General features: G+C 41.6%; 2 protein-coding genes across 2 annotated transcripts in view; one reads left to right on the top strand and one right to left on the bottom strand.

Moving 5' to 3' along the window:
- Positions 1 to 1,094: 1,094 nt before the first annotated feature.
- Positions 1,095 to 26,110, top strand: part of LOC131967730 (E3 ubiquitin-protein ligase TRIM39-like) — a 36,678-nt gene continuing 11,662 nt past the window's right edge. The window contains exons 1-9 of the mRNA XM_059328671.1: positions 1,095 to 1,230; positions 1,943 to 2,084; positions 2,880 to 2,992; positions 6,687 to 6,869; positions 7,388 to 7,526; positions 7,997 to 8,092; positions 9,317 to 9,550; positions 21,540 to 21,687; positions 23,988 to 24,035. Of these exons, the coding sequence (XP_059184654.1) occupies positions 1,944 to 2,084; positions 2,880 to 2,992; positions 6,687 to 6,869; positions 7,388 to 7,526; positions 7,997 to 8,092; positions 9,317 to 9,550; positions 21,540 to 21,687; positions 23,988 to 24,035 (1,102 nt within the window). The 5' untranslated portion in view covers positions 1,095 to 1,230; position 1,943. The remainder of the gene's footprint in view (positions 1,231 to 1,942; positions 2,085 to 2,879; positions 2,993 to 6,686; positions 6,870 to 7,387; positions 7,527 to 7,996; positions 8,093 to 9,316; positions 9,551 to 21,539; positions 21,688 to 23,987; positions 24,036 to 26,110) is intronic.
- LOC131967741 (putative nuclease HARBI1) lies at positions 11,578 to 12,879 on the bottom strand. Its single transcript, XM_059328684.1, has 4 exons — positions 12,447 to 12,879; positions 12,260 to 12,375; positions 12,049 to 12,160; positions 11,578 to 11,948 (listed from the first exon to the last, which is right to left on the bottom strand). Exons 1-4 carry the CDS (start codon positions 12,877 to 12,879, stop codon positions 11,578 to 11,580), a joined length of 1,032 nt encoding a protein of 343 aa, XP_059184667.1.

Raw genomic sequence — 26,110 nt, 5'->3', positions numbered from 1 at the left:
GGCCTTCGCACGCTGATCATAGTGTTGTTTTTGACGGGACTGTAGGTCCTGTATTTTGCTGTGAAGATGCTGTGAAGATGCTGTGAAGATGCTGTGGAGATGCTGTGAAGATGCTGTGAAGATGCTGTGGGGCTGATCGTGTCAACACGGCACTGGAACACTGAAGTGTGCTGCGTAAAACTCACCTCATCAACATCTGTGCAGGTGACTCATTCAGCCCTGTCAGCGGTGTGTTCCTCAGTGACAGAAACACCAGATGGGTCAGTGCCGGTCTGCGCTGCTTTATTCAGCGCATGTTTCACAGTCTTTCCTCTCAGCCACTCCATCTGAAGAGGGATAACCTGGGCTGGAGTGTGTGAGCTTGAACTCCCATGAAGCTGCAAATGACTTAATCTCATAGCTGGCAAATGGGACATGGTCACTCACTATCTCCCTAGGAATCCCGTGCCTGGCAAGACAGACGTCATCTTCTGGATCACGGTGTACGCTGTTTTATCAGATATGTTGACCACTTCAGGACATTTGGTCAGGTAATCAACTAACATCAGGTAGGACTGACCATGTAGCTCGAAGAGGTCAGCTCTGACTTTCATCCATGGCAGTTCTGGAACCTGATGTGGTATGAGTGGTTCAGCCTGGTGTTTGGGATATTGTCCTTCACTGGCCAGTAGCCGTGTAGTTTCCTGTCCAGACTTTTCTTTCTCATGGGCCAGCCATCCTTGTGTTTCTCACACACAGCTTGTAGCACGCTATCTGCTGCCGTTGCCTTTTTGAGTTGGCTGAGGGTTTCCTCGCTCAAGGCATCTGTGGCCTCCACGGCATACACAACTCTCTCATCACAGCGGTTCTCGTTAATACTGTCACCTTCTCTGCTTGCCGTGGTGCGTGAGACTGTGTCAGCAATGTACATGTGTTGCCTGGTGTGTGTGTTATGACCGGACTGCACAGTTACTGGTCTGCCGTAAACATACTGGTGGAATCCCTTAGCAGCGAACACTATGGCCAGCAACTCTTTTTCTATCTGCTCATACCTCTGTTCTGTTTTGGTGAGCACTCGTGAGGCATCCTGCACCAGTCCCTCTTTCGAGGATTCAGCTTGTAGAGTCAGCTTGTGGTCGTAATACCTCAGCACTGGGGCTTGTGTGAGGGTGGACTTCAGTGTCTGTAAGGCTGAGCTGTGGTGTGGGCACCACTGCCATGCTGCATCCTTTTTAAGTAGCTGTGTGACGGGTGAGTGAAGCTTCATTTGGGATGTACTGCGCCAGGAATTTTGTCATTCCCAGCAGACGTTGGAGACTTTGTTTGTCTTCTGGGGTTGGCATATCGACAATCGCTTTGACCTTTGTGTCGTTAGCACTTTGTCCTGCTGCCGTGATGATGTGTCCCATATACTTTATACATATATATATATATATATATATATATATATGTATAATATATGAATCGATAATCGATAGAGAGCCGCCGAGAGCACACGACATGCTACCTCTCCCACCGTCCATCATGTAGCCAGCTGCTAACGTCCCAGCAGGACAGGAGGACTCCTTGAACCAGGATTCAAAAGACACAAAATGACCAAAAAGACACAAAATGACTTACAAAGACATGAAAAGACATGAAAAGGATTCAAAAATGGACAAAATAGCCCTATAAGACTCCATACACTTAAGATTATTAAATCTAGAAATAAGCATGTTGAATGCTTAAAATGAGAAATGAACTCTTAAAACAAGATACATTTTCCAACACTTCTAAATCTAAAGTTTTTTTTATCTTGGTGAGAAACAAATAATTTGCAGTGCACTCTGCTTGGGCCAGTTCATCGCTGCTGGCAGCTTTAATTTATCTTGTTTTAAGACCTTTTTTGCAGTGTTCAAATGAGCTGAAAATAAAACTTGTGTTCTTTATTGATTCAACTGTAAATCACTGTTGCTGCCCACAGGATGTCCTTATATGGGAGCTTCCTGTCAGACGAGCAGTTCCTGTGCTCGATCTGCCTCGACGTGTTCACCAACCCTTCGACCACGCCCTGCGGACATAGCTTCTGCATGGCCTGCATCAGCAAGTACTGGGACGGCTCGAAGGTCAGACCTCCTCCTCTCCTCCTCTGTCCTCTGGGATATCTCCTCCCTCTGTCCTCTGGGATATCTCCTCCCTCTGTCCTCTGGGATATCTCCTCCTCTGTCCTCTGGGATCTCCTCCTCTCCTCCTCTGGGATATCTCCTCCTCTGTCCTCTGGGATCTCCTCCCTCTGTCCTCTGGGATCTCCTCCTCTGTCCTCCGGGATATCTCCTCCTCTGTCCTCTGGGATCTCCTCCCTCTGGGATATCTCCTCCTCTGTCCTCTGGGATATCTCCTCCTCCTCTCTCTGGGATCTCCTCCTCTGTCCTCTGGGATATCTCCTCATCTGTCCTCTGGGATATCTCCTCCTCTGTCCTCTGGGATATCTCCTCCCTCTGTCCTCTGGGATCTCCTCATCTGTCCTCTGGGATCTCCTCCTCTGTCCTCTGGGATATCTCCTCCTCTGTCCTCTGGGATCTCCTCCTCTGTCCTCTGGGATATCTCCTCCTCTGTCCTCTGGGATATCTCCTCCTCTGTTCTCTGGGATCTCCTCTGTCCTCTGTCGTCTGGGATATCTCCTCCTCTGTCCTCTGGGATATCTCCTCCTCTGTCCTCTGGGATATCTCCTCCTCTGTCCTTTTTGTCAGTCTTGGAGGTCACTGCTCACTTCCTCTTCACACTATTCAACATCTATTTTTTCTGTCTGCCATTGCTTCCATCTTTCTTCTAAATGTATTAACTTGTTTGGTTCCTTGTCTCCTCTCCTCCTCTCTTCTCCTCCTCTCCTCCTCTCCTCCTCTCCTCTCCTCCTCTCTCAGGTCTGCCAGTGTCCTCTTTGTAAGACAACCTACCAAAAGCGACCAAACCTCCAGATCAACAGGACGCTGCGAGAGATCACCATTGAGTTCAGATCCATGACAGGAGGAGGAGTGTTGAAGGAGAAGAGAGGGGGAAGAGCAGGAGGTGGAGGAGGAGGAGGAGGAGGAGGAGGAAAAGATGGATCCATACGTGATGATTTATTTGATGAGTTGAAGAAGAAGCTGCCTCGACCTGTGCTAAAAACACAGTTGACGCTACCGCTTGAAACTCAACTAAACTCAGGTGAGTTAAAATGTGTCTCTGGAAACATTTCGGGCAGCTTTGATCCATATTTGATCAGCACTGACTAATCTGACAGCTTGATCTGAGTTTCATGAGTTGCGCTGCACGTTAGTGACCTTTAAAACTTACTGGTCGGCCCGGCGGGGATTGTTGGAAATCAGCCTAAATGGGAGAGTGTCTGGTTTCCAAGCTGCTTGTTTGGAAACATGTAATATTATTGTGGATGGGTTTGAACTGGAGTTAACTGAAAGTCTTGTGCATTTCCTACAGATACAGATAGAGTGCATTAGAGAATAAGTCTCATGATACTAGGCTATTGAACAAGGGCTCTGGAGGTCTAGTTTATCTGTAGTATAAAGAGAGACAAAGATGAGATGAGATTCAACTTTATTGTAATTGAGTAGGAGGATAATGAAATTACCATCAACCCGTCCCAACATACCTAAACATACACTGTAAAAAAAAACAAAAAAAACCCACCACTTTTTTGGTCATTTTGTGTCTTTTTTTTAGTCATTCTGTGTCATTTTGTGTCTTTTTTTTAGTCATTGTGTCTTTTTGTGTCTTTTTTTTGTCATTTTGTGTCTGTTTTGGTCATTTTGTGTCTTTTTTTTTAGTCATTGTGTCTTTTTGTGTCTTTTTTTAGTCATTTTGTGTCTTTTTCTAGACAGGTTGAGGGGGCCGAAAGCAGATAAGATTGGGATTGTTTGGGCTTAGGGCGAGTGGCCGCATTCAATTTACACGACTACCCTCCTTGTCCATTCTTGATCGATCAATCCATTTGCCTTTGCAAAGCCATCAGCTTCTCCATGATGTTATCCATATGGTGGTTTATAGTTACAGTCTGAGTGCCGACAGCTCTGCCCACCGCTTCAATCAAGTCGGGCAGCCTTGGACAGCTGTCACCATTTACTGTATTGTAGTGTAAATTTACTACCTTTCTGAGTGAGAAGATCAATCAAAGATCAAGTCAATGTTCCTTTTAGTTTTCTTTATTGTCAGACATCAGAATACACTGCCTAGGTATAGCGGAGGAGAGCTTTGTCAATTTTAAGGCTGCTGAAAAAAGGTGTCCAAGTCCAATGAAGCCCTTGTCCTTCCTGCCTTTTTCTGTCTTTGTCAGATCATTTAATTCGAATGTTCCAGCCCATACCCAATGCGTGGGCACATTTCCCCCGGGAACGAGCACGCTGCAAAGTCTTCTTTTTAACCTTAAAGTATACAACCTTTACTGTTTATATTTCTGCTTCCAAAAGTCTCTACTGTCTGACAAATCCCAGGTCCTACAGTCATTTTGTGTATTTTTTAATCATTGTGTCTTTTTGTGTATTTTTTAGTCATTTTGTGTCTTTTTGTCTCTTTTTTTGTCATTTTGTGTCTTTTTTTAGTCATTTTGTGTCATTCTGTTTGTAACATCCCACACCCAACGTATGGGCACGTTTTACGGGAACGCGCACGCTGCTAAGTCTACTTTTTAACCTTAAAAGGATGCAACTTATACTGCTTATAAACGCCTCTAATATCTGACAAATCCCAGATCCTACAGTACGTTATTTCTGATTTAAACCGGCATGGAGACTCTGGCTGTTACATGATCTGGAGGTCATACTGAGGCCTTTTATATATATAAACTTTATTACAGGCTCTAGACCCAATAGCAAGACATACAACATACAAAAAACAACAGATACATAAACACATTCAAACATACTCTTATTCATGAGAGTTTTAAAAGGCACCCATACCAATGTTTCCACAGATATGATTGATACCTGACCGAGCTGCACTTGGGACTTGTGAGCATCATTATAATACAGTTTTGTGACTCATCAAGTCGAGACATAAATTTAAACATCAGGTTCCTCAAGAGAGCCTGTAAAGTGCTGAGCCCTGAGTCACAAAAGAGCTTACTAGCACTGCTACTCCTGGGCTTTTTCACCAGTATCCTCAGACAGTCATTGTATGCTACCTGAAGTTTGCGCAGGCTCTCCTTTTTGTAGCGGACCCATAATGGGGCTGCATACATAGGGGTGCAGTAAGCACGAAACAAGTTTACTTTCACATCATCAGAACAGTAGTGGAATTTCCTGACTAACATGTTTGCTTGGACATACAACATTCTTCTCTGCCTGTACATGTCAGCATCATCTTTCCATCTTAGAAAAGCAGAGACTTACATTGAAAGTAACAATAAAATATACTACAGTATTCCTTGATAAACCAGGGCAATGCCTAATCCAATCAGCAAAAGACCTGTAATCATGGGACCGAATAGATAAAGATCTTCTATATCTTCTAAGGAGAGAGCCGACAGGCACACGACTCGCCACCTCTCCAACTCGTCCATCGTGTAGCCAGCTGCGAACGTCCCAGCAGGACTGGTGGAACCCAGGCTTCTCTTCCAGAAGAAGGCGCTGAGAGACCAGTTGATCAAATCCATGATTTTTAGTTTTGGAGAGCAGTGCGGAGAGAGTCTCTCAAAGTATAAGACAGTAGACCAGACCAGACCAGACGAAGCAGGGAAGATAAGGGAGGGAGAGGAGAGAAAAATGCGACCACCTTCGTTGAGAGCCAAAGTAAGAAGTGGAGGGGAGTATGACCAGGAGGTCACTGTTTGAGCCCCTAAAGTCAGCATTTACTTATTCACAATGACAACTTAACTTATGAACCAACTTTAATTCACGAGTATAATCATTGTTCCACTTGGGATCAGGTTGAAAGTATCAGAGGAGTTGTAAACTATATTTTGTATGCTGGCGTGCACAGTCTGGCCTTAGTTTATTGTTAGAAAAACTGCAGCTACTCCAGAGAGTTTGTTATCCTCTTTTAATTGGTTCACACATGAACAAGGTACAGGACTTGCTGTTTTCACAAAAATAAACTCTGTGTGCAGCATCAAGCATCACAACATGGCGACTGGTCCGGATCCATAAAAACGTGCATTATACAGCAAATAATAATAATCAACCGATGCAAATAACTTACTATAACGTACTCACGCACAGTTACAGTAAGTGGGGCAGCAGCGCCGCACTTAACTGGTAATTTTTTCTCCGGAACTGTTCGTGGTTCATTCGGGTCTACTCGGGACTACTCGGGTCTTTCCGGTGACGTTCGGCAACGTGACGGTGACGTCCTGAACAGGGCAGAGCAGGGAAGTGTGCACAGTAGTGAAACTACATCTGAATCCATTAGAATATGATGAAAAGTCAATGTCCAGTAGTTCAAGTCAAACAGCCCCAACCAAGTATTGAGTCATATAGATGGAAACATGTTCTTAAAATAAGCACATAAAGCTATGTTCAGTAGGTAAATTATACTCAAAACAAGATAATTAAGATACTATTGCTCGATATAAAATGAAAATGCTTGGCAGGCTTCATGTTTTTTGCAGTGTACATCATATGGGAACATCCTTAAAGGTTTTGAGAGTATTAAAGAAGCTCAGGACAATAAGAAGGCACACAGCTTCAGCTTCCTTGATTTGTCCCTTAAATTCAATAATAAATCTTCTTCCTTGGAAGGTGTGTCCATCCCGATGTCGCCGGTCTCATCCTCACTGGCTTCTTCGGTACCGAACCACAGTCCTCTCAGTGCCCTGGTGAACCCCTCCGGACCTCCTCCTCCTCCTCCTCCTTACCACCGCACCAGCAGCCGGAGAAGGTTCACCGTGAGCGGGACGTCCAGCAGCTGGAGCCTCCCAGTCTGTGAGATCCACCACAGAGGACTAGTGGTACGCTACTTTACTAAAAACAGACACAAGATGACTAATATAGACACAAAATGACCAAAAAGACACAAAATGAGAAGACAGAATGATAAAAAAAAACACACACAGAAGACACAAAATTACCAAAAAAGACACACAAAAAGACACAAAGACACAAAATTACCAAAAACACACAAAAACACACGAAATGACCAAAAGAGACACACAAAAAAGACACAAAATTACCAAAGACACAAAAAAGACACAAAAAGACACAAAATGACCAAAAGAGACACAAAAAAGACACAAAAAAGACACAAAATGACCAAAAAAGACACAAAAAGACACAGAATGACCAAATAAGACACAAAAAGACAAAAAAAGACACAAAATGACCAAAAAAGACACAAAAAGACACAAAATGACCTACAAAGACACAGAAAAGACACAAAATGACTTCCAAAGACAGGAAAAGACATGAAAAAGATGAAGAAATGGACTAAATATCCCTTTCAGAGTCCACGGAGGTTTAACAGTGTGCTGGTTTCAGATGTACTGCCGGACCGATCGACTCTGTATCTGCCCTGAGTGTGAGACCGAGGACCACCAGGCTCACGACACCGTCACTCTGGAGGCCGAGTGGATGGAAACCAAGGTGAGGAGAAACACCACGAGGGGACCAGTTTGACTTTAGTGTCTTTGTTCTGAGAACAACGTCTGTAAGAGGAACAACAACAACAACAATAATCTGGTTCAGAGCAGCTGATTGTTGAGTTCCTCATTCTGTAAACCAGTTCATTAAGAACACAACAAGGAATGTACAAGATCACACACACACACACACACACACACACACACACTTTATTGAATCTGGCACCATTACAAAAAAACTAAAACTAATGAAAACTATCAAACACACTCTAAAAACTAACTAAAACTAACTGAATTTGAAAACAAAAATTGTCAACGAAATCAAAACAAAAAAATCCCAAACTATCATAACCTTGACACAAACACACACACACACACACTGGTTTCTGGCAGCAACTTACAAACTTGCTTACAACATGACGTATGTAATCAAACAAGGTGTGTGTGTGTGTGTGTGTGTGTGTGTGTGTGTAGGACCAGCTGAGTGTATCAGAGCAGGAGATCCGTGAGATGATCAGACAGAGAATCAAGAAGATCGAAGAGATCAGACTGTCATCAGCTGAACTGGAGGTACGACACACACACACACACACACACACACACACTCACACACCTGTAAATACCAGAGCGGTGTGGTAGAACCAGTCAGTCGTCCTTCACCATCACTAACATCTTGACTCTGTGTTTTCTCGCTGTCTGACCTACTTTTTATACTTTCAGTGATTTATCTGAACGTTCTGGCCTGTTTGGCTTCATTCACACATTTTTACACTGAATCCAAATGTCTGAACTGCACCACACCCTTCACACATTTTGAACAAACCAGTAGCACAAAAGACTTTAAAATATTTCTAGACAAAACATCTCTTAAATGGATACATATACTAATTATGAAATTGTTATTAATAAATGAACGCCTCACGTTAGCTCATTTTTAATTTAGTGTGCTAACTTACTATTCACCGGGCTTATTCTTATTCTTCCGTTTCTTCCGTGTTGTTGTTTTAGTCGACTTCTCCTCCCAGAGTTTTGGTCTCACAAACACTAAAAAGGTATCAAATGGACTATGACAATGAACTATGACAAGTGTGCTGTGACTTTTCTAAGGGTTTCGACAAACGGTTTTCAAATTATTCTGCAAAAACACGCCAAAAAAATCTCCCCAATGTTACCCTATGGAGACGCTAGAGTGGATAACATCATCGGTGGAGTGCAGAGGGAATGAAAAAATTGTCAAAAAATACATTTGAAAACTACTCTCGAGGCCGCAGACACCACTCTACAGAAATAATTTATACATAGAAACGTAGTAAAATGTGTCTTCTCCATCACATCGGTGTGGTAAAGCTGTCAGAGTTATAGTTTGGGCGTAAACAGTTCAGATTGTAATCTAATAATGTATGCACTGATAAAAAGGTGTGTCTAAAAACCAGATAAAAACATTAAATCTGAGGGAAATGATCTTGCTGCATGGACAGATAATTTACCTTTACCTAAATTTCCTAAATTAAGATGATTAAATCTAGCATTAAGCATGTTGAACAAATAAAATAAGAAATTAACTCTTAATTAACTCATTATTGGGCATGATAGTGTTTTGAAAGTAAAAAAAAAGATTCAAAATCACATTTTATGTTGGACTAAAGGACTAAAAAAGACACAAAATGACCAAAAAAAGACACAAAATGATAAAAAGACAAAAAATGACCAAAATAAAAGACAAAGTGAACAAAAAAAAGACACAAAATACCTAAAAAAGACACAAAATGACTGAAAGACTCTTGCCGTCCTCAGTCGGCGGTGGAGCGAGAGACGGCGGGCAGCGTCTGCCTGTTTGCCGAGCTGGTGTCGGCCATCCAGCGGGCTCAGGTGGAGCTGATGGAGGTGATGGAGATGAGCCGGAGGGCTGCCGAGCACCAGGCCGACGCCATGATCCGACAGCTGGAGCTGGAGGTGGAGGAGCTGAGGAGGAGGGAGAGCGCCCTGTCGGAGCTCGCACACTCAGAAGACTACATGCACTGTGTCAAGGTGGGTCAAAAAACACAACAACAGGTCAAAAAACACAACAACAACTCAAAAAACACAACAACAGGTCAAAAAACACAACAACAGGTCAAAAAACACAACAACAGGTCAAAAAACACAACAACAACTCAAAAAACACAACAACAGGTCAGAAAACACAACAACAGGTCAAAAAACACAACAACAACTCAAAAAACACAACAACAGGTCAAAAAACACAACAACAGCTCAAAAAACACAACAACAGCTCAAAAAACACAACAACAGCTCAAAAAACACAACAACAGGTCAGAAAACACAACAACAGCTCAAAAAACACAACAACAGCTCAAAAAACACAACAACAGGTCAAAAAACACAACAACAGCTCAAAAAACACAACAACAAATCAAAAAACACAACAACAGGTCAAAAAACACAACAACAGCTCAAAAAACACAACAACAGGTCAAAAAACACAACAACAGCTCAAAAAACACAACAACAGGTCAAAAAACACAACAACAGCTCAAAAAACACAACAACAAATCAAAAAACACAACAACAGCTCAAAAAACACAACAACAGCTCAAAAAACACAACAACGGGTCAAAAAACACAACAACAGGTCGAAAAACACAACAACAGCTCGAAAAACAAAACAACAGCTCAAAAAACACAACAACAGGTCAGAAAACACAACAACAGGTCAAAAAACACAACAACAGGTCGAAAAACACAACAACAAGTCAAAAAACACAACAACAGGTCGAAAAACACAACAACAGCTCAAAAAACACAACAACAGGGGCCTATTGCACAAAACTAGGATAAGGGATTAAGCCGGGATATGTTGGTTATCCTGGCTCAATTTATCCGTGATCCGGTTGCACAAAAGCAGGATAGGGGGCAGTGGGATATGTTATGGTATAAGTTACCATGGAGATTTAGTCTGTGGAGCAAACCTGCTCCAGACCAGGTTATGTTCCAGGATCTATTTAATCTCATCCCTTATCTCAGTCAGCAGTCACCACAAACGGACACCAATAGTTATTCCACTGCCCTTTACACATTGTTATCACATAGAACTAGACCCTATGTCATTATTTAAACGTTTGTGATCATTCATTTCAATCATTTTGGATAATTAATTATTTTAGATGATGTTGCAATCATTAGATAATTTACAGTTTCCCATAGACTATAAGGCTTGAGAGTTGTTAAAATGAGGGCCGTGAAGCTTTTTGTGGAATTGTACTTCAGTATAGGTTTCACCAACAAGGAGATACTTAATCTTTTGGCACATCAGCCAGCATCACATTGTCAGAAGTATCAGGGCTTCAGTGTGTCCCGGTGGCTCACACTGGTAGAACGTTACCATTAAGGCTGAGCCCTTGCTGTGGCGGAGCCGGGTTCAAATCCAGCCTGTGCTCCCTTTGCCGCATGTCACCCCCTTTTTATCTGTCACTTTCAATAAAGCATGAAAAATACCAAAAAAATTATCTTAAAAAAGAAGTATCAGGACTTTAAAAAGATGCAAGACAATACATCTTCTCCACAGAAAGAATCAGTCTCATAAATTTATGACTTTTGTTGTCTTCCTCAATGTGGCCCTAAAACTCGGTCGTATAAAATACACATCCCATATAAATAAATATATACACAAAGTGTAACATTATGTTCCTTTATTGAATAAGGATAAATCAAAACAGGTAAAACATCGGCTCCTTTCAAAACTGAAGTCACAGTGACTCTTCAAGATAGAAAGCACAGAGTCAAAGTATATTATACAACACAATGATAAATACACATTAAAAGGTCTGAATATATTACACCCTGCATGTCTGCACACTGAAATAAATGCAGGACAAATCCATACACATGAAATGAACAGACGAATGATGCAGTAGCCTCCCTGCAAGCTTTTATACACACAGTATACAGCACAATCATCATAAGAGGCCAAATAAATTTAAATAAAAAATAAATAAATAAACACAAATTCCTCTGCCACTGCAGGACATATTTAACTTAAATTGAAAGTATGCATATCAACTAAAATAATTCAACACATATTGGTCCCTCATGAGACGACCACTGTCGTCATCTGGGATTATTGCTGGATTGTCCCAGTCCATGGCTGGGGGCACTCTGGGGGCCCTCTCCTTCCTCAGGCAGGCTACATTGTGGAGGACAGCACAAGCCACAGTAATGTCACATGCCCTCAAAGGGCTGACCCTTAATTTATGAAGGCACTGAAAGCGTGCCTTCAGGAGGCCAAAGGTCATCTCAACTCTGGCCCTGGTCCTGGCATGGGCATGGTTATAGGCCTGCTGTGCTTCCTGGGGGTCAGCGAATGGTGTCAGGAGAAAAGGCTGGCAGACAGACCCCCTGTCTCCCAGCAACACACCAGAGAATTCACCTGTCAGCACAAAATCTCATCATTACAACATCATTAACAGAGTGACATTCTAGACACAGCCATGATGTAAAAAGTGGTTATTAATGGTTGTGTGGCTCACCTTGTGATAGGCGCTGGCAGATTACAGAGGTCCGAAAGACTCTGGAGTCATGGACTGAGCCAGGCCATTTTGCCACAACATTGCTGATCAGTAGGTCAGCATTGCAGACCATCTGTAATTATAGACAGATGAGGATTATTAAACCAATCAATGCACATTGCAAGCAATGAACAGTTTTCATCAATTGACAATATCAAAAAGCTATATTCACCTGAACATTAATGCTGTGAAAGGATTTCCTATTCACAAAGTCCCCCTCATGGGCACCTGAGGGGGCCTTTATCCTTATGTGTGTGCAGTCCAGTGCACCAATGACATTGGGGAAACCTGTAACACAAAGTAATGAGTATCCTACTATGACTGGTAACAGTTGTCTTGTAATTTGTAGATTCTCTCACCTGCAATCCTATAGAATTCCTCTTTGATGTCACGGAGTCTTCTGTGGCCAGGGAACGAGATGAAAACATCAGACAATGCCTTAATAGCAAGGCACACACGCCTTACTGTGCGGCAAATTGTGGCCTTGTTAAGCTGTTCTGAGTCCCCCACCGAATACAGGAAGCCCCCACTTGCAAAGAACCCCAAGGCCACACAAACCATCTGCTCCACAGTCAATGCGTGGCTCCATGCTGTGCGGTGTTTTATACTGGGACCCAGCAGTCTGCAGAGATAGCGGATGCCATCAGCTGAAAACCTGTACCTCTCATACAGATGGTCATCAGGGAAGGCAAGGGGGTCCAACCGGTCCCTGAAGACCCTCTCTCGCCTGAAGGCTCTCCTGAGCACAAGTGCTTCCTCATCAATAATGTCATGCAAGAATGGGCACGCCATTGTTAGAGTAGAAAGGAACTCAACACTTTGGGCCTTCTTATAGGCAATTGGCTCATTTGACTTTATGAGGGACACCTTTGCACCCTCACATGCTGCAAATGCTTAGACATGATGATACCCTTTTTTTTTTTTTTTTTTTAAAGTCATCATTACACCCACTACCTTTAAGAATAGATAATGAAAGTGTTCCCTCTCCTCATTTTTTAAATGTTTATAATGTTTTTAATGTGATAAGGTGTTTTGATACATCAGGGAAATTGCATTTCAGGGTACATTATGTGCCTCTCTACTAGCCTTAATACAGTCTTTCAACTTCCAACTAATCATAGCACTTAGGATGACAGATGGAAATTCCACAGTACGTGTGCTTTGTGTCATCTCTATGGTAGCCCTAACTGCATACATTAAACAAATAGACAACACAAAAATTCAGATTGACCTTTTATTTAAGATGGATCATCTTCTTTGAGCTAGGGGAGGAACGGAGAATAATGATTAATACATTTGTGTTACAGTCAGCATACAGTGTGCATTGAAGGCATAACTCACCTCCCGCTCAAGTTTTTTTTATTTCAAGGTCCAATTTTCTTATGGTCCTCTTTTTTATCTCTGAATCAAGCGCAAGGTCTTCCATCCTTCTTCGCTTGTACTGCATCTCCAGTTGGGACAGCTGTATCTGGCACTTGAGGTGTCTTGCATACAGCTGTCTGATAGCTTTTGAGTTCTGTAAACACATGACAATTAGCACAGCGGGAATTTTGCACAATTGAGTGTCCTTCCATTAATACTCACTATGTCACCAGGCTGGCTTTCCCCCTGTACAGCATCTGGGTCCTGTTACAGAATTAAGAGTTTGTGATTTTGTGTGGGCTCCAAATGATGACTCCTCACCATTGTAGACTGAATAGTACTTTCACAGGCTTGACATGATACCTCATGCCATCTGGAATCCAGAGAGACGGTCTCCTCCTCCTCATCATCATCATCATCAGCAGCAGCAGCAGCAGCAGCAGCAGCGGCAGCAGCAGCAGCAGCAGCAGCAGCAGCAGCAGCACTGGTGCCTTCACCCTATCACATTTAATGGGATTCATATTGAAGCTAGTAAAGAAAACATGCCAGGCCTACAGTATGCCTTTGATGGAGTACTCACTGGATCAGCATCGTCTGGTGCTGGTGGCTCCAACAGTGACACAGTGGTGCCAGAAACTGCAAGGCAATAGGCAAACCAAAGTCAGACAGTCCAAATGGATTCAATATGAATGTGGTTGTGTCCCATGTAGAGATGGAAGAATATACCTTGTATGAAGCGGGTGGCATCTTGGGAGGGACATGTGCTCGTCTCTGTCCCCCCAGGGATCCCCTCCAACACGGGCCTGCCTTTATTCATCCCTAAAGCCATGTCCTCTGCTGGGGTGAGGTCCGCTTTTGGGATCCCACCACCTGTGCCTTTTATATAGTTTCTCTTTTTAATCGCTAAAACAGTACAGACAGTGTGTGAGCAGGCACCTTCTGGGAACAATATGTGCTTGTGCATTGTTAAGTAGTAGTCAGGGCCCTTACCATTCTGCAGAATGTTTTTATATTTTGTTTTAACTTGCTGCCATGTCCGTTTCGGCCCAGTCATGTTTAATCTACATCACACACACAATATAAGAAAAGAACAACTTTATTTATCCCAAAAGGAAATTAAATGAAGCCAGTGAGCAAGAGACCTTGAGTCCTTTGAAAGGCGCTATATAAATTAGAGTTATTACTATTATTAGCTCATCTATTTATCAAATAATTATACAGTCTGTTGGAGTTCAATTTAAACAATTTCACTCATATTTGCAGTCGATTTCAATTAAAAATTCAACTGACTCATTCTCAGAGTACAACTGCGTTTTTTAAATTGTGAATTAAATATTTTGGATTGTAATTGTGAGGTTTCAGCGGAGCGGTGAGTGTGTAGTTGTGTTTACTTACGCATTCAGACGGTCAGCAATACTTTGACACGCGTTTTCTCTTTGCTTAATAACTGTGGCGGTGTTTCCTTTCTTTTTTATGATTTCTTTGACCTCCTCGTACGCCTCCATCAGGATTTCTCCCTCCGACGGGGTAAAGTACGCCGCTCTACTAGTCATGGTGAATCAATGAATCAGTGATCGGTGGCGGGGTCTATCTGAGGAGCCGCGAGCGCGCACTGATCCAGGATAGGTTTCACCTGGCTTGATGAATCCGTGTCTGCTCATCCTGGATTGGGCTTTGTGCAACCAACTGAGCCTGGACGCTGTTGTTTTGGATTCTTTGAGCCCGGCTCAGTCACTGATCCTGGATGTCTTAATCCTACTTTTGTGCAATAGGCCCCAGGTCAAAAAACACAACAACAGGTCAAAAAACACAACAACAACTCAAAAAACACAACAACAGCTCAAAAAACACAACAACAGGTCAAAAAACACAACAACAGGTCAAAAAACGCAACAACAAGTCAAAAAACACAACGAGAAGTCAAAAAACACAACAGCAGGTCAAAAAACACAACAACAGGTCAAAAAACACAACAACAACTCAAAAAACACAACAACAAGTCAAAAAACATAACAACAAGTCAAAAAACACAACAACAGGTCAAAAAACACAACAACAAGTCGAGAAACACAACAACAAGTCAAAAAACACAACAACAGGTCAAAAAACACAACAACAGGTCAAAAAACGCAACAACAAGTCAAAAAACACAACGAGAAGTCAAAAAACACAACAGCAGGTCAAAAAACACAACAACAGGTCAAAAAACACAACAACAACTCAAAAAACACAACAACAAGTCAAAAAACATAACAACAAGTCAAAAAACACAACAACAGGTCAAAAAACACAACAACAAGTCGAGAAACACAACAACAAGTCAAAAAACACAACAACAGGTCAAAAAACACAACAACAGCGCAAAACACACAACAACAAGTCAAAAAACACAACAACAGGTCAAAAAAACACAACAACAAGTCAAAAAACACAACAACAGGTCAGAAAACACAACAACAGGTCAAAAAACACAACAACAGGTCAAAAAACACAACAACAAGTCAAAAAACACAACAACAAATCAAAAAACACAACAACAAGTCAAAAACACAACAAGTCAAAAAACACAACAACAAGTCAAAAAACACAACAACAGGTCAAAAAAACACAACAAGTCATAAAACACAAAAACAAATCAAAAAACACAACAAGTCAAAAAACACAAAAACAAATCAAAAAACACAACAAGTCAAAAAACACAACAACAAATCAAAAAACACAAGTCAAAAAACACAACAACAAATCAAAAAACACAAGTCAAAAAACACAAAAACAAATCAAAAAACACAAGTCAAAAAACACAACAACAAATCAAAAAACACAACAAATCAAAAAACACAACAACAAATCAAAAAACACAACAACAGGTCAAAAAACACAACAACAAGTCAAAAAACACAACAACAAATCAAAAAACACAACAACAAGTCAAAAACACAACAAGTCAAAAAACACAACAACAAGTCAAAAAACAACAACAGGTCAAAAAAACACAAGTCAAAAAACACAACAAGTCAAAAAACACAAAAACAAATAAAAAAACACAACAAGTCAAAAAACACAAAAACAAATCAAAAAACACAAGTCAAAAAACACAACAACAAATCAAAAAACACAACAAGTCAAAAAACACAACAACAAATCAAAAAACACAACAACAGGTCAAAAAAACACAACAAGTCAAAAAAACACAACAAATCAAAAAGGAGCAACAGTCTGGTGATTGAGCAGACGTAAGGATAAAAACTAAAAGACTCAAAGACAACGGGACAGGATAAAAACTAAAAGACAACGGGAAAGAAAATACAAACGATGTGATGAGCATCTAAATAAGTAAATAAGTAAATAGGAGAATAAATAAATAAATAATCAGTTAAAAGCTGGACCAGCAGGTGGGTCTTTAACAGCATCAACAGTCTGTGAGTCCAGGGGCCTCGTTTATCAGCGCTGCGTACACAAACAAACATTGCGTACGCTGTTTTTTCCAACACGCCACATGTATGAAAAGTGAACTTGCCGTGAGAATGTGCGGACCGCTCCGCAAACTTTTGTTTGGCAGAAACTTTCTGTCTTTATGTTCTATTTAAAACGTGTTTCATGTCTAAACTCAAACACACAACTGACATTATTTTTATAGTTCATAGCTCTCGGAAAATGGAGGGAAAATGCTGTTTTCCACCATCAATAACCCGTTCTAAATATGAGGAGAGAGATGATTTTTTTTCATCTATTTTCATATTTTAGACTTCACCTGCTGCTGCTGCTGACTGGTGCAATGATAGTATGTTGAAGTCCATATGTTTTGATGTTAAGATTGTATATTTTCTTAAGTCTATATATTCTGCTATTTCCACTTTTTTTTTTATATATACCGAATTTCCAATAAAGCATTTGTGATTCTGATTATGGAGCGCACACATTTTTCACAGATAACCTCCTTAATTACTGTGTCAAAGTCCCGATCGTCTGCTGTTTCTCTTTGGTTTAACATGGATTATTATTATTATTATTATTATTATTATTATTATTATTATTATGGAGATGTTAACGCTGCAGGTCACAGCGATCCATGACCACAGATCCCTCTCCCCGGAGAAAAAACATGTGTTGGAAATCCTTCAGAATAACTCAGGTGTGGTGATATTTGATCCTGTATGTGATGTTTAATTGGGACAACAAGTTAGGTGTGGCTAATAAACTGATGCGTAAAAATGATTTTGGCAGCATTACGCACTGGCAGCTCTAACGGCTCTGACTAGATCAGTAACGGTGGCGTTTAGAAGGAGTGTGTGTGGAGGGACCTTCTGCCATGGTGCAGCTCTCTGGTCCGGCTGGTTAACAGCCACAGTGACTCCTTGTTGCTGATCCCACACCTGAGGCACTAGAAAGCTCATTTTTCCTGCCTCCACCTGGAGATCACCACATCCACCTCGCTGCAGTGGCAGGAAGTTGGTTTGTCGATAATCAGCGGGCATGCCGGAGATTTATAGTCATCTGCGTATTCATTTGCCGGAGGAGGCGGGGCGTGGCTGGTGGCTCCTGCATGTGCGCTCGATTCCACGCTGGTTGGGATGTATCAAGGAAAGGTGCTGAACCTGGCGTAAGCACAGTTTGATACATGTGGAGGTGAGTTTAAGTACTTTTCTAGTTTTGGGAGTACGCCATCTTTCAGTGTGAAAGCTACGCACTCTTTGATAAACGAGGCCCCTGGAGTCCTCTGGCAGGCTGAATGATCCTCCCCTAGCGTTTAGTTTTAAGTCTTGGAATGATTAACAGGACCTCAGGACCCCCAGGGTTGGTATGATGAAATGATGAAGGACCTCAGGACCCCCAGGGTTGGCATGATGAAATGACTAACAGGACCTCAGGACCCCCAGGGTTGGTATGATGAAATGATTAACAGGACCTCAGGACCCCCAGGGTTGGTATGATGAGATGATTAACAGGACCTCAGGACCCCCAGGGTTGGTATGATGAAATGATGAAGGACCTCAGGACCCCCAGGGTTGGTATGATGAAATGACTAACAGGACCTCAGGACCCCCAGGGTTGGTATGATGAAATGATGAAGGACCTCAGGACCCCCAGGGTTGGCATGATGAAATGATTAACAGGACCTCAGGACCCCCAGGGTTGGTATGATGAGATGATTAACAGGACCTCAGGACCCCCAGGGTTGGTATGATGAAATGATGAAGGACCTCAGGACCCCCAGGGTTGGTATGATGAAATGACTAACAGGACCTCAGGACCCCCAGGGTTGGTATGATGAAATGATGAAGGACCTCAGGACCCCCAGGGTTGGCATGATGAAATGATTAACAGGACCTCAGGACCCCCAGGGTTGGTATGATGAGATGACTAACAGGACCTCAGGACCCCCAGGGTTGGTATGATGAAATGACTAACAGGACCTCAGGACCCCCAGGGTTGGTATGATGAAATGACTAACAGGACCTCAGGACCCCCAGGGTTGGTATGATGAAATGATGAAGGACCTCAGGACCCCCAGGGTTGGTATGATGAAATGATGAAGGACCTCAGGACCCCCAGGGTTGGTATGATGAAATGACTAACAGGACCTCAGGACCCCCAGGGTTGGTATGATGAGATGACTAACAGGACCTCAGGACCCCCAGGGTTGGCATGATGAAATGATTAACAGGACCTCAGGACCCCCAGGGTTGGTATGATGAGATGACTAACAGGACCTCAGGACCCCCAGGGTTGGTATGATGAGATGACTAACAGGACCTCAGGACCCCCAGGGTTGGTATGATGAAATGACTAACAGGACCTCAGGACCCCCAGGGTTGGTATGATGAAATGATGAAGGACCTCAGGACCCCCAGGGTTGGTATGATGAAATGACTAACAGGACCTCAGGACCCCCAGGGTTGGTATGATGAAATGACTAACAGGACCTCAGGACCCCCAGGGTTGGTATGATGAAATGATGAAGGACCTCAGGACCCCCAGGGTTGGTATGATGAAATGACTAACAGGACCTCAGGACCCCCAGGGTTGGTATGATGAAATGACTAACAGGACCTCAGGACCCCCAGGGTTGGTATGATGAAATGATGAAGGACCTCAGGACCCCCAGGGTTGGTATGATGAAATGACTAACAGGACCTCAGGACCCCCAGGGTTGGTATGATGAAATGACTAACAGGACCTCAGGACCCCCAGGGTTGGTATGATGAGATGACTAACAGGACCTCAGGACCCCCAGGGTTGGTATGATGAAATGACTAACAGGACCTCAGGACCCCCAGGGTTGGTATGATGAAATGATGAAGGACCTCAGGACCCCCAGGGTTGGTATGATGAAATGACTAACAGGACCTCAAGACCCCCAGGGTTGGTATGATGAAATGATGAAGGACCTCAGGACCCCCAGGGTTGGTATGATGAGATGATTAACAGGACCTCAGGACCCCCAGGGTTGGTATGATGAAATGATGAAGGACCTCAGGACCCCCAGGGTTGGTATGATGAAATGACTAACAGGACCTCAGGACCCCCAGGGTTGGTATGATGAAATGATTAACAGGACCTCAGGACCCCCAGGGTTGGTATGATGAAATGACTAACAGGACCTCAGGACCCCCAGGGTTGGTATGATGAAATGACTAACAGGACCTCAGGACCCCCAGGGTTGGTATGATGAAATGACTAACAGGACCTCAGGACCCCCAGGGTTGGTATGATGAAATGATTAACAGGACCTCAGGACCCCCAGGGTTGGTATGATGAAATGGTTAACAGGACCTCAGGACCCCCAGGGTTGGTATGATGAAATGACTAACAGGACCTCAGGACCCCCAGGGTTGGTATGATGAAATGATTAACAGGACCCCCAGGGTTGGTATGATGAAATGGTTAACAGGACCTCAAGACCCCCAGGGTTGGTATGATGAAAGCATATCCGATAAATAATAATAATAATAATAATACATTTTATTTGGAGGCGCCTTTCTTGGCACTCAAGGACACCGTACAAAAGGATAGAAAGAGCAATAGCAACAGCAATAAAATACAATATAAAATGCAATACAATACAATACAATAGACATATTGACATATTGGACAGGGTAAGTCATCAGAGGGAATAAGCAGTTTTAAACAGATGTGATTTGTGATATGAAATGGGGGAGTGAGTCAATGTTCCTGAGTTGGGGTGGTAGTGAGTTCCAGAGGCTGAATGCTCCCCATGGTGGTGAGACGGGTGGAGGGGACAGACAGGTGTATGGAGGAAGAGGATCTGAGGGAGCGGGAGGGAGTGGGAACATGGAGGAGGTCGGACAGATATGGGGGGGGCGAGGTTGTGGATAGCCTTGAAAGTTACCAGGAGGACTTTGTATTGAATCCAGAACTGAACCGGGAGCCAGTGGAGCTGTTGGAGGACAGGGGTGATGTGGTGGATAGAGGCGGTTCTGGTGATGATGCGGGCAGCGGAATTCTGGACCAGTTGAAGCTTATGGAGTGATTTGTGAGGGAGGCCAAACAGGAGAGAGTTGCAGTAATCCAGACGGGAAGTGACGAGGCTGTGGACGAGGATGGCAGCAGTGTGGGGGGTAAGGGAGGGGCGGAGGCGATTGATGTTTCGTAGATGGAAGTAGGCAGACCGGGTAATGTTGTTGATGTGGGATTGGAAGGATAATGTACTGTCCAGGATGACACCCAGACTCTTAACCTGGGGGGATGGTGAAACAGAGGAGTTGTCGATGTTGAGGGAAAAGCTGTCGGTTTTAGATAGAGTTGATTTTGTGCCAATGAGGAGAACCTCTGTTTTATTACTGTTTAGTTTAAGGAAGTTTGAGGTGAACCAGGTTCTTATTTCAGAGATGCAATCGGTGAGGGAGGTGGGCGGAAGAGAGGACGAGGGTTTAGTGGTGAGGTAGAGCTGGGTGTCATCGGCATAGCAGTGGAAGTGAATGTTAAATTTTCGGAAGATATTGCCGAATGAGATGGCCCAAGACCGTTAAGACATTTAGAAACTAATAAAAGAACCTTAAAGTCGATCCTGGAACACACGGGGAGCCAACGCAGTGATTCTAACCCGTGATGTGGTCTTCTCTCTCCAGACCTTCCCGCTGCTCTGCAGCCCTCCCCCCACCAGGGACTGGTCGGGGCTGTCGGTGAACTCTGACCTGGGCACCGGGACCGTCTACAGGTCTCTGGCTGCTCTGGTGGACCAGTTCCAGGAAGAGCTGAAGGTCATCGCAGGGACAGGTCAGTCTGACCACAAACAGTCACATTTAATGCATCAACTCTTCTTCAGGTTAAAATCACCCGACCACGTGCAGTCACATGTAACATCCCAGTGTGCCTTTCAACATTCTTAATCCAATCTTTTGTGTTTACTGTTTTTTTTGTGTGATTTTGGGCTTTTTTGTGTGTTTTTTTGTAATTTTTTTGTGTTTTTTATGTTTTTATGTGTGTTTCTGTGTTTTTTACGTGTGTTTAGGTATGTTTTTTGTAAAGAAAAAAAAAAAATGTGTTTTAGTATGTTTTTGATTTGTGTTTTTTGTAATTTTGTGTGCGTTTTGGGGTTTTTTTTGCATGTTTTTTTGTATTTATTTATTTTTGTGTTTCAAAATGTTGACCCAGTAAGTCAAAATGACAAAATAATAATGAGGTGAGGTTGAGCTGAAAAAGATGATGTCATAGATGACAAACTGTTCAGAGGCCTGAATGATTATAATTAGAAGAGATTAAATAAATGAAGACATGAAATGTTCCATTCTGTGTGTAATGGATCTATATAATGTGTAACTGAATTACTGACATGAATAAACTTTTCTATCATATTATCATTTATTGAGATGACCTGAACCAGTGGTGCAGCACCGCCCCCTAGTGGTGGATCTCAGTATGAGCTGATCACCCTTCGTTGGCTTAGAGGCCACGACTGCAAAATGATGAAATATCTCAGATCAATATGTTATATCAAGGGGATATCTGCTTATTAATGTCTGATCAGATAGTTCTTCTTAGTCAGCAGTTTTTATTTTAGACTGTTTGACTTGTTCTTAATGATCTAAATCAGATATTACAGCTTGTTAATGAGATTTTATCACCTATACTGAGTAAATACATGCTGGAAACTAGAATATCAACAGTTACAAAGCTGCTTCACCAACACTTACAGCTAGAAAACTCATATTTACAAGTTATAACTTCTTATTTCAAGCATAACAAATAAATCATAACTTTGACATAATTTGACCTCTTCACATATTAAAACAAGCAGCCAGATGAATCAATAGTTTTATGATCAATGAACCAATAGAAGTGTGTATTGTTGTGTAGTGTGTATGTAATTAACTAGAACATTAAACTGACACTTGATATTTAAACATTTAACATGAAACATTTAACAACAATAATAATAAATCACTTGTTATTAGTCAGAATAAACTAATTCTAAGGTATTTGTGGTTCATTAGATTAGATATTTTTATTGTTTTAGAAAGTCTTGACAAGACACATTTTATTGTTCCATTGGCAGATAATTTTGATATTTTTAATCAAAAAACACCTGATTTTTGTACTTTTTTCTTCTTTTTGAGAGGTGGCTTTTGCAGTGAATAATCACTTTGATCTGGATCTCTTTTTAACTTAATGCTAATCATAATGAAGGATGAGGCCTGTTTCATCAGACATGATGCATCAAAGCTTTCTGTGTTTTTATTGTTCCTCCCTTCAAACAGTCTGAGTCCACCACTGGTGTTTACTCATGTTTTTTATGTCGTAGAACAGAAGGCGAACATTTCTTCAGCTCGTGTAAAACACAAACCTTATTTCAGGCCTCTGACCACCAACACATTCAGACTTTTAGAAGAGAGACTCCAGGGAGCTAACATGCTAACATGCTAACGTACCTCCTGATGAGAACTCACAAACGCCCACAGCTTGTTTTAAAGTCACAGTTTCTCAATATGTGTGTATTTCTCTGTTGGTTGAGTGTTTTCATACTTTAACAGTATTTATGTTGTACTAAGATCTGCTTTATAATAAAACAAAGGGTAACACTTTACTATAACCAACTAAGTAATGTGTATAGATGGTTTATACACCATTTACAAAGTGCTATACATATTTAATCTTTATATGTTTTCAACCAATTTCTTAAAGGCATGTGAATCATTCCAAAATCATTAACATACTTAATATGGTGTTAAAAATGTTAAAATGAGTGCAACTAAAACTATTGATAAACTATTAATTATAATGTATTAGTTTCTTAATGGTAAAGTAACTATAAACTTACATTAATATACCATCTATTTGTCATTTATGAATGATGGAGTTAGTTAGACATTAATAAATGATGTATTTACCATTCTAAATGGCCTATATACAGTTTATAAATGCTAATTAAACATTAATCTGTTTACCATTTATGAATGATGGTTATTGTAAAGTGTTACCAAACAAAGACATGGAAATCTTTTTTTTGCTACCTGAGGCCTTTGAACTTCCCAGTGGACTGTTCAGCTCCTGATCCGTCTCTCTCTGCTCCTCTCCAGGTTTTCCTGCCTCCGTCCTGGATCCCAGTCCGGCCCGGACTCAGCCCAGTGAGTGTCCACTCTGTCCAGAGCTCTGTTAGACCGGTCTTAGAGTATGCTAATGTGATTTACATGCATCTTCATCATGAATTCATTCTTGGTTCTGTCTCTGTGCCAGAGGATTTATCAGGATAACATCAGATGATTTTAAATGTCCTGCAGGTGGTAAAAGTCTTTTCTCTCTGGGCTGAAAAACAACATCCCTCTAGAAATACTTCCTGCTTTAAACACCTCTACACTGCAAAAAGACACCTCACAAAAACAAGAAAAAAAGTACAAAAATTAGGTTTATTTTGCTTAAAAATATCAAAATGTTCTGCCAATGGATGAAGAAAAGTTGTCTTGTCAAGACTTTCCAAAACCAGTAAAAATATCTAATCTAATGAACCACAAATACCTTAGAATTAGTGTATTCTAACTACTAACAAGTAATAATAATAATAATAATCAGTGAATGCTAGAGCCATCATCTTGACATAATGATATGATAGGCATTATATTTATAGAAACCAGCAAACAGTCTAAAAACTAACCCCACCCACCCCTGGTGTTTTTAATCATGCCATGGTGGCTGGGTCCCTCTCCCCTATTTATCTCCATATTTATTTATTCATTTTCATACATGGCCCTAATACGCCGTCGTAGTAGACGATCCTGGTGATAAATTAATTATTTAATATCCCAGAACATGATTGTGTCCGCTGAACACCGGCCAATATTTTATTAGGTTAGATGATGAAGGTAAAATGTAAATTATGTCACTCAGGAATGATCAGCCTCGCGTGGGACTGATGAAAATGACAAACAATGTAAAAGTGTTTCTTGCTGACAGACAGACTCTCATACTCTTTACTGTTTTGTTTTTTTTACTTTAATAATATCCATAATAAATCTGTACGGTGGAAAAAACAAATCACGAAAAGGAAAAAAAGGAAAAAGGAAAAAAACTTCTAGAGCGATGTTTCTCTTAATTTATTATAAATGTAGAAATATGTTTGTGGTGTTTTTGTTGTTCAGAGTCACAATAAAACAGATTTTAATTACATGGTGAATCATATAAATAAAATATAAAACTTGTGGTGACACACTTTAGTTTAATCTGTGATCTGTCTTCACTCCGGTATCAAACTACAGCGATGTTGCGATGATAAGATCAGTCCGATCAGCTGCTGCGTCTATTCAACGAGTCAGGGGGCGGGGCCACCGCTAAAAGACTTCCGCATAGGATTCTCTCGTGTATCCTCGCTTGCGCCTCCTCCGATATGCCTCCTCTATCCTCTATCCTCTATCCTCCGATCACAAATAAGGGCTTTGGGACGGTCTTAAAGATGGCGCCCGCGAAAGAACTTCCGGTTCAAGCGAGGATAGAGGATAGAGGATAGAGGATAGAGGATAGAGGAGGCGAACATTAAGGGAGATGAGACGCAGCCCAGAACTTCTAGATGTTCCCGGGTCGTCCAGGGGTCACAGGTCACTTTGTTGGTATAACTACTTGACCTGCACCAGGTGGAATATCCAGCGCTTCAAGCTCCGCCTCCGGCGGTCAGCCAGAATTCATAGAACAGTAGTTACATACGTAACTCTTGTTTTATATATATGACTAAAATAAGGCACAAAATGACTAAAAAAGACACAAAATGAATTTATACTTGTGTTGGTGAAGCAGCTTTGTAACTGTTGGTATTCTAGTTTCCAGCATGTATTTACTCAGTATAGGTGATAAAATCTCAGTAACAAGCTGTAATATCTGATTTAGATCATTAAGGACCAAAACACTTCAAACAAGTCAAACAGTCGGACATAAAAGATGCTGACTTAGAAGAACTATCTTATTGGACAAAAAATAAGGATATATCCCCTTGATCTAAGATATTTAATCTTACTTAGATTTCAGTTTTTGCATAGAGTTCTTCTACAGACTGTCCCTGAGGAAACTGGCTCTGAGGACTCTTTTCTTGGGAAAACAAACTGTTTGTTCTGCCGTCTGGACCAGGACGTCCTGAAAGAAGAGATCTTTTATCTCAAAGGGACTGTCCTGGTTAATTAAAGGATAAATAAAATTAAATAAAAATAACATTTAAATA

This window comes from Centropristis striata, unplaced genomic scaffold, assembly GCF_030273125.1.
Source record: "Centropristis striata isolate RG_2023a ecotype Rhode Island unplaced genomic scaffold, C.striata_1.0 Scaffold_25, whole genome shotgun sequence".
Taxonomy (NCBI): domain Eukaryota; kingdom Metazoa; phylum Chordata; class Actinopteri; order Perciformes; family Serranidae; genus Centropristis; species Centropristis striata.
Note: the sequence above shows the minus strand (reverse complement) of the source record. Positions and strands in the feature narration are given on the sequence as shown.